Source organism: Brassica oleracea, chromosome C4 (genome assembly GCF_000695525.1).
Source record: "Brassica oleracea var. oleracea cultivar TO1000 chromosome C4, BOL, whole genome shotgun sequence".
Lineage (NCBI taxonomy): Eukaryota > Viridiplantae > Streptophyta > Magnoliopsida > Brassicales > Brassicaceae > Brassica > Brassica oleracea.
The window spans coordinates 34,492,900-34,501,995 of record NC_027751.1 but is presented as its reverse complement, the minus strand read 5'-3'; the positions used below and the strand labels follow the sequence as shown (position 1 = coordinate 34,501,995).

Sequence of the window (9,096 nt, the reverse complement as noted above, 5' to 3'; positions counted from 1 at the left end):
AATACGCACGTGGTATTCAAGAATTCATGGGGGTGGTTCAAAGTCAATCGGAAGCACGAACAAGTAAGTATTTATTATGTCCATGTTCTACTTGTAAGAATAATATCCGTGTCAAAAAAATGGAAGTATGGAGTCATTTATATTTGAAAGGATTTACACGTGGTTATAAGATTTGGTATCTTCATGGAGAAAGATTTGAGTATGGTAGTAGTAGCGAACCTCAAACTGCCGATAGGTTAGATGAACCTACCACGGATGTAGATTTTGGGTTAGGGATTGTTCAGATGGTATATGATGCATATGGAGAAAATTTACCGTCGGGTGAAGAGGAAGGAGATAGACAAGAACAACCCAATGTAGAAAATTTCCCATGTGAAGAGGAAGGAGAACGAGAACAACCCAATCTAGAAGCCAGAAGATTTTTTGAAATGTTAGATGCAGCTAAGCAGCCATTGTATCAAGGATGTAAAGATGGGCATTCACCTTTATCATCCGCAAGTCGATTGATGGCGCTAAAGACTGACTATAATTTGGCTGAAGAATGTGTGGATGCGATTGCAGATTTTGTTAAAGATGTTCTTCCTGAAGATAATCTTGCACCTGGCTCATATTATGAGGTACAAAAATTGGTCGCTGGTCTTGGCTTACCATATCAGGTGATAGATGTATGCATCGATAACTGCATGATTTACTGGAGAGCAGATGAGAACAGGGAGAGATGTAAATTCTGTCGGAAACCTCGTTATCAGGATACGACTGGAAGAGTTCCGGTGCCATACAAACGAATGTGGTATTTGCCGTTGACTGAAAGATTAAAGAGGTTATATCAGTCTGAACGAACAGCAGAACCAATGAGATGGCATGCTGAGCACTTAACAAATGGTGAGATAACACATCCTTCCGATGCAGAGGCGTGGAAGCATTTTCAATCAACATATCCAGAATTTGCATCTGAGGTAAGAAATGTGTATCTTGCATTATGCACAGATGGTTTCAGTCCATTTGGAAAGCATGGAAGACAATATTCATTGTGGCCGGTAATCTTGACACCTTACAACTTACCACCACATTTGTGTATGCGACGGGAGTTTTTGTTCCTCTCAATTCTCGTTCCCGGGCCAGATCATCCTAAGAGATCACTGGATGTGTTTCTTCAGCCATTGATATATGAGCTGCAATTATTATGGGAGCACGGTGTTCATACATACGATGTTTCGCGGAAAGAGAATTTTCAGATGCGAGCAGTACTTATGTGGACAATAAGTGATTTTCCAGCATATGGTATGTTATCTGGATGGACCACGCATGGGAGGCTATCATGTCCTTATTGCCAAGACAACACAGATGCTTTCCAACTAAAAAATGGTAGGAAATCGTGTTGGTTTGACTGTCACAGGAGATTTCTACCACACGATCATCCATATCGTAAGAGTAAGACATTGTTTACAAAGAACAAGAGGGTGTTTGACAGTCCACCTGAAGAAGTAAGTGGCAAAAAGTTGAAGGAACAATTAAGAGATTTTGGTGCAGATAGAACGCCAGACGTGGGTGGAAACGGACATGAACCGATTTATGGTGTAGGGGAAAATCATAATTGGCATAAGAAGAGTATCTTCTGGGATTTGCCCTATTGGGAGACTCATTTGTTGCGGCACTGTTTAGATGTCATGCATATTGAGAAGAACTTTTTCGACAATTTGATGAACACCATCCTTGATGTCCAAGGCAAGACGAAGGATAACTTGAAGTCAAGACTGGATTTGGTTGATATTTGTGCTCGTCCCGAACTTCATGTTGATGAGCACGGTAAAGGTCCTATTCCCATATATCGACTGGATGCAACTGCAAAAGAAGAGTTTTTTGATTGGATAACACACAGTGTTAAATTTCCAGACGGTTATGCATCAAGTTTGCGTAATTGTGTTGACAAAAGTGAAGGGAAGTTTACTGGCTTGAAGAGCCATGATTGTCATGTAATGATGCAGCGCCTCCTTCCTTTTGCGTTTTCCGCACTATTGCCACGAAATGTCCACGAAGCAACCGCAGGTACTTTAAAATTTAACATAGTTAAATTAATTGTCATATTATTTTTTAATGCTTATATATATATATATATGCTTATGGAATTTGTTTTCTTCGTGTATGTAGGGATAAGTGCTTTCTTCCGTGATTTATGCTCGAGATCACTCACATCAGATGGTATCCGCAATTTGGAAGTTAAAATACCGGTGATCCTATGCAACCTCGAGAAGATATTTCCTCCATCATTTTTTGATGTTATGGAGCATCTTGCTATTCATCTTGCGAGAGAAGCGGCACTCGGTGGTCCCGTGCAGTACAGGTGGATGTATTTGTACGAACGGTTTATGTTTCATCTGAAGAAGAAGGTCAAGAATTTAAGCAAGGTGGAGGGATCAATAGTGGCTCAGTGCATCAATGAGGAAACCTCAAACTTTGCTGAATACTACTTTCCATCAGAAGTTCGAACAAAAAGTCGAAGACCTGCACGGCATGATGATAGAGGTGAAAGGGCAACTTATTATGTTTATGTGCCAAACATGTTTACACAAATTGGACGACATAGTGGAAAGTCAACGGACCGGATACTTACAGTGGCTGAGCATGCTCATTTGCACACATATTTGCTTACAAACTGCGAAGACATTCTTGAATATGAGAGGTACATAGATTTAAAAATATGAATTATTTGCAATATTTTTGAAACATATCTAACATTTTTGTGTTTTTTACAGTATTTACTTGGCAGAGATGCGCTTAAAGTACCCGGATGCGACAGAAGAACAACTCGAACAACTCAAGCAAAACAACTTTGCAACATGGCTTTCTGATTATGTAAGTGTCTAATCAGTAATTAGTGGTAACTAACCGTTTTACTTATTATCTTTTAATGAACGAAAACATTTTTTTTTTGTTTTTATAGGTAAGCCATTGTTTAGCTATTGGGCACCCACCTAAAGATTGGTTACGTGAGATAGTTTGTGGTCCAAAGTTTGTTGCAAAGTCATATCCGAGATATTGCACACGAGGATATGCATTCAGAGTTCTTAAGGAAAATACTGTAAGGAGAACAATTGATTGTGGGGTTTCTTCGTCATCCGGAGACGATGTCTACTACGGTAACGTACGCGAGATTTTGGAAATTCAGTACCCGGGAATGATTGGCATGAGATGTATTGTCTTCAACTGTGAGTGGTACGACAACGTTGTTGGTCGCGGAGTAAGCACTGACGCATTCGGTGTTACATCTGTACATTCGCGACGACGACTGGATTTTTACGATCCATTCATTCTTGCTTCACAAGCTGACCAGGTATGTATGTTGAAATATATTTTCCATCGGAAGTAATCATATATAATTACTTCGACTTATATAATTTATAATTTTTCAGGTTTGCTATATTCGTTATCCGCGGATTAGGCAAAGGAACGATCCTTGGATCGTTGTCATGTCAATAAATCCCAGAAGCCGAGTACAAGGAGTATTTGATCCACTACAACAACAATTAACCGAAGAGGACGGCGAGATTGGAGAGTTTGACGAAGACAATTCAGATTCATCATGTTCATCATCAGATAATTCCTCAGATGGAGAGTAGATACTCTTTTATGAATGTATATGCAAATTACTTTTAAACATTGTAGATTTCTTCTAAAAACAAATTATGGGTTTGAAACGTTGTATACTTTTAAATTACAAAAAATAAATTAGATTTGTTGATTCTAAAATCGAACGGTTTTGATTGATTGATTATATACGGTTTTGATTCAAAGTTAAAAAAAAATCAAACTGAAACTCTAAATTGATAATGTCCGTCGGTTTTCCGTCGGAATTTACCGACGCATTTCCGACGAAACCCTAGAATTTGAGGGTTTCGTCGGAAATGCATCGGTAAATACCGACGGAATACCGACGAACCCCTAGAATTTGAGGGGTTCATCGGTATTCCGTCGGTATTTACCGACGTATTTCCGACGAACACCTAGAATTTGAGGGGTTCGTCGGAAATATGTCGGTAAATACCGACGGACATTATCAATTTAGAGTTTCAGTTTGATTTTTGTTTTACAAATCTCACCATTGTATTCTCACAGTTTAAAAACTTTGAACATGACATATTAACCATTCAATCAAAACCGTATATAATCCTGAAATTAAATAAAGAATTATAAAAATTGTTTTTTTTTAATTAAAAAAGGAATACCGACGGATACAGTTATCCGTCCGAATTTCTACATATTTCCGACGAATAAGATCCATCGGTATTTTCTAGATATTCCGGCGGAATAAAGTCGTCGGTATTTTCTGAATATTCTGACGAATTCTCTTTGTCGGTATTTTCTGAAAATTCCGACGAATTCTCTTTGTCGGTATTCTCTATAAATACCGACGGATATGTGTCGTCGGAAATGTTAGAAAAAAACCGACGGAATATGTTCGTCGGTATTTACCGATGAATATCCGACGAATATTAGTATACCGACGAGATGATACCGACGGACATTTTTCGTCGGTATTCCATCGGTATGCAACTTTCCCGACGAGATTATGACGGATTTGTCCATCGGTATCGCGCAGTTTTCTTGTAGTGATTGTAAAAATAGAAAGGTTATTAAAGAGTGGGATGTTTGGAATCATCTATATTTGAGTGGATTTACACGAAGTTACAAAATTTGGTATCATCATGGGGAAACTGATTATGAACATGGTAGTACTAGCGAACCTCAGCCAGCGGTTAGATTAGAAGAACCAATTAGAACGGATATAGATTATGGTGTAGGTACTGAGCAGATGGTAAATGATCATTTTAGAGGGGAAGATGTACCCAATGCACAAGCTATGAGATTTTATGATATGTTGGATGCTGGAAAGCAACCATTGTACGAAGGTTGCAGAGATGGTCATTCAGCTTTATCATCTGCTACAAGATTGATGGGCATTAAAACAGATTATAATTTGGCTGAAGACTGTGTGGATGCGATTGCTGATTTTGTAAAAGGTATTCTACCCGAGGATAATGTAGCTCCTGGTTCATACTACGAGGTTCAGAAACTCGTAGCTGGTCTTGGTTTATCGTATCAGGTAATAGATGTATGCAGCGACAACTGCATGATTTATTGGAGGGCGGATGAACAGCGGGTTACATGCAAATTTTGTGGAAAGCCTCGTTATAAAGATACGAGTGGAAGAGTTCCAGTGCCATATAAAAGGATGTGGTATTTACAGATGGCGGCTCAACAGGCGGGCTATGAGGCACAGAGGAGGCTGAACCAGCAAATGATGGAGATGATGCAGAGGATGTACCCGAACGAGGTGTTCTCGGACATGCCAGACCCGTAGTTTTTTTTTTCAAAAAACTCGGAATGTTTTATTTTTATTTGTGAAACTTAGAATATTAATTAATATGATTTCAATTTTAATTTTATAATTTTATAATTTTGAATTTAAATTTCCAAAATTTTATTCCGAGGAAATTCCGAGGATCACTAGTTTGTCGGAAATCTCCTCGGAATATACCGAGGGAGAACTTCGTCAGGATATTTCCTCGGAATTCATCGATCGATGCGTTTTTGGACATATATACATCGATCGCTCGGAATATACCGAGGGACATGTTCCTCGGAATATTCCGAGGAAAATTTCCTTCGGTATATTCCGATCGATCGATGGATATATGTCCAAAAACGCATCGATCGATGAGCTTCCGAGGAAATATCCCGACAAAATTCTCCCTCGGTATATTCCGAGGAGATTTCCGACAAACTAGTGATCTTCGGAATTTCCTCGGAAATTTGTTTCCTCGGAATTCCGTCGGAAAATTCCGAGGGATTTCCGAGGAAAGAAGAAATTCCGAGGAATTATTTCCGAGGACTTGTTTCGTCGGTATGTCGTCGGAATAACGTTATTCCGACGAAATTCCGACAATTTTTTCCCTCAGTATCCTTGCTGTTTTCTTGTAGTGATAATCCAAAGATTGTCAAAGTCCTTGTAAAAGAAAATCTATGTGGAAGGAAAATTGAGTTTTTGAACTGACACAAACCTTGTCACAGACTGGACAAGCCTCGCTTCTTTCCATCCATTCAAGAATGCACGCGAGATGAAAGTTGTGGCCGCATTTAGTGAGCAGCTTCGGGTTGTCAATATCATATTCTGGAAAAACAAACAAAACAAATGAAGAAGATGAAGAATTTTAAACTAAATCTATCTTTTGTTATCCAACTCTGGATGATGCCAAAAAAAAACGTTCTAAGCAAATTGGACACTCGTCTAGATGCAACTGAAACAGGAAAGGCACCTGAAGAGGAGCAGCAGTGTATAGATTAGAGGCCAGAATCGGGAAACAACAGCAGCAGCCGCAACCCATTCTTTGGATGGTTATACCAAGTCAAGTCTTCGGCCTGAAATTACCACATTTAAATGTAGTAGCTTTGAACGAAAAAAAAATGTTGTAGCTTTGCACTAACAATTAAAAAAAAAGCTAGCCATGAGATTTTAAAAAAAACCAATACAATTGTATCTAACTTGCATATCAAAAGTGTAAGCCACGGAAAGACGTGATAAAAAAATTCACTTTCAGCAATTTAAGTCTAAAACATGATAAAAAAATTTCAACAATTTTTTTTTGTCCAAAATGTGTTAACAAATTAAACAAAAAAATTTTTCTAAAACGTGTTAAAAATTTCAACAAAAAAATGTTTAAAAGGTGTTAAAAGGAGAGAAACATGTTTGAATATTTACACTTAGTAGTACCCAAGAAAAATCAATTTAGACAGTTTTAGATTGTATGTAACACATTGGTAGAAAAAAAATAAAAAATATGCATTTTCTGTTATTCATCTTATTATGGTCTTTCCATCAAAACATTGGTATGGAAGTATAAGGATGATTTTTATAGAAATGATAAATTTCTATCAACTTGAGAAATTAAGAGTATTTTAAGTCTAATTTGACAAATAAACACATATATGGACATATATCACGTAATATATGCGACATATCTTCTAAAAAAATAATAACAAGACGAACATTAAGGTTCTTAAAAACATGAATAATACATAGTAATTCAAAGTATTTTAAGGTAGTTCAAGGTAATTCACAGTAGTACCTAGTAGTTCATATTACACATAGTAGTATAAGGTAGTTCCTAGTAGTTAGTAGTTCTTTGACATCGTAATCGCGCAAACGTCTTTGACAACATGTTCTTTGACATTTTCGAGACAAATGCTAGATACAGTACCCATGTGCAGTTGTTGGGAAAACCTTAGGTATTGACTTAATCAAGCTTTCATTTCTATAAGAAAGAAACACCAATCCAAGTTCATTTTATTTCACTGACTTCAACTTATTCATAAACTACACTAAATGCAATAGGGTAGTGTTGATGACCATCATCTGTATCAACTATGTCGTTGTTTATCTTCCCATGTAGAACACTTCTATATTTCTAATCATTCACTTGCATTAGATAATCCAAAACGTCTTCATCACACCAAATATTTGATGACTTGTTCGAATACAAGACCATTGGAAAGTAATTAATCTTCAGCATCCCATCTACCTTAATTAATATTTCTGCATATATTCTCAACCAATCCAGAATATGTAACCTCTTTCAAAGATGTCTACATCACTAAAGTGTGAGTTTTATCTTCTCACGAGATCCATCTTATATCAGTCTCATCCTTGATGTAAATTCCCCCGTAGTCAAAAAATATGATTGTAATATGAGAAGCCATAGATTTCCCTGAAAAATATAATTATTATTAGTTAACAATTTAAAAAATCTAAGTTGTTCAAGAACTCTGATGCATAGTCGATCTAGTAATACTAGTAATACACGTTTCACTTTAGTAGTACTAGTAAGTTCAGTAATTTTTAGAAATTTTCATTTTAATCGATTTAATCCTTTTAACCGACCACGAAAGTGTTATACAACCCACAATATCGTCTACCACAATTATAATATATTATTTTGCTTCAGAACAATGCAGAATAAACAGAAATATACAAATTTTTTATTTTTTTTTTGTCAGCAGCAAAACAGATTCATATAGACTCTTGGAACCGTCCCGGTAACTCTGCATCCATATGAACGACAAATGACGGTTGTTTCCTTGCACTGCGTGCTAGACTATCCCCCTTTGAGTTCTGTGTCCGTGGTATATGAATGATCTCTGAGCTGTTGAAACTTCTCTTCAAGAACTTTATGTCTTCCAAATAACTTGCAAAGGCTGGCCACTCTTCTCGTTCCGAAACCATCTTCACCAATTGAGCACAATCCATTGCAAAAGTAACACAAGACTGTCAAAGATTCCTCATGCATTCCATTGCCCATATGAGAGCCTCTATCTCTGTGTGTAGTGGCGACTGACTCGCTCTCGTATTCCTTGCTCCCATTAGTCCATCGTAACCTTCCAGGGTACTCTACCATCCTTGCCCTGAATATTTATCCTCTGTTTTCCAAGATCCGTCCGTAAAACACCATCGACCTGGTATACTCGGTATTGCCAAAGGTACTGGAACTTGGGTGCGGTCCGTACTCTGAGTCTGAGAGTTTTGTGCTTCCGCCCAAAGTAACGATTCCGTTTCTGCCAATTTGAGAGTATCTCTGGGATCCATATCCAAATTGCTAAAAACTTTATTGTTTCTACCTTTCCATATATACCAGAGAATCCAAGCAAAGTAATGATCCTCCATTTCGGGGGACACTCTCCAAAATAAATGATCCATATTGGTAAACAAAGATTGAGTGGGGAAAATATCCGGATTCGTTGGAATCCGTGAAAGTGCCCAGACCTGAACCGCCGGTGGAAATTCATAAAAAACGTGATTAGTGGACTCCTCGGGGGCTCCACATCGGTCACATACAGTACCTCCTTGCATTCCTCTTGACCTCAAATTTTTCTTAACCGCTATACACCCAGTTAAAATTTGCCACAAAAAAATGTTTCATCTTGGGTGGGCAGCGTACTTTCCAACAAAACGCCTTCAACGGTGTTATCGAAGGACCAAACTGGGGTGGCATACTTTCTATGTCCGGATATACTCGTTCCACTTCATATCCAGATTTAACCGTG

General features: G+C 37.8%; 1 protein-coding gene across 1 annotated transcript; it reads left to right on the top strand.

Moving 5' to 3' along the window:
• The first annotated feature begins 63 nt into the window (after positions 1-63).
• On the top strand, positions 64-3,694 carry LOC106337556. Its single transcript, XM_013776665.1, has 5 exons — positions 64-2,046; positions 2,149-2,680; positions 2,754-2,853; positions 2,942-3,331; positions 3,411-3,694. Exons 1-5 carry the CDS (start codon positions 120-122, stop codon positions 3,615-3,617), a joined length of 3,156 nt encoding a protein of 1,051 aa, XP_013632119.1. The 5' UTR covers positions 64-119; the 3' UTR covers positions 3,618-3,694.
• The last annotated feature ends 5,402 nt before the right edge of the window (positions 3,695-9,096 follow it).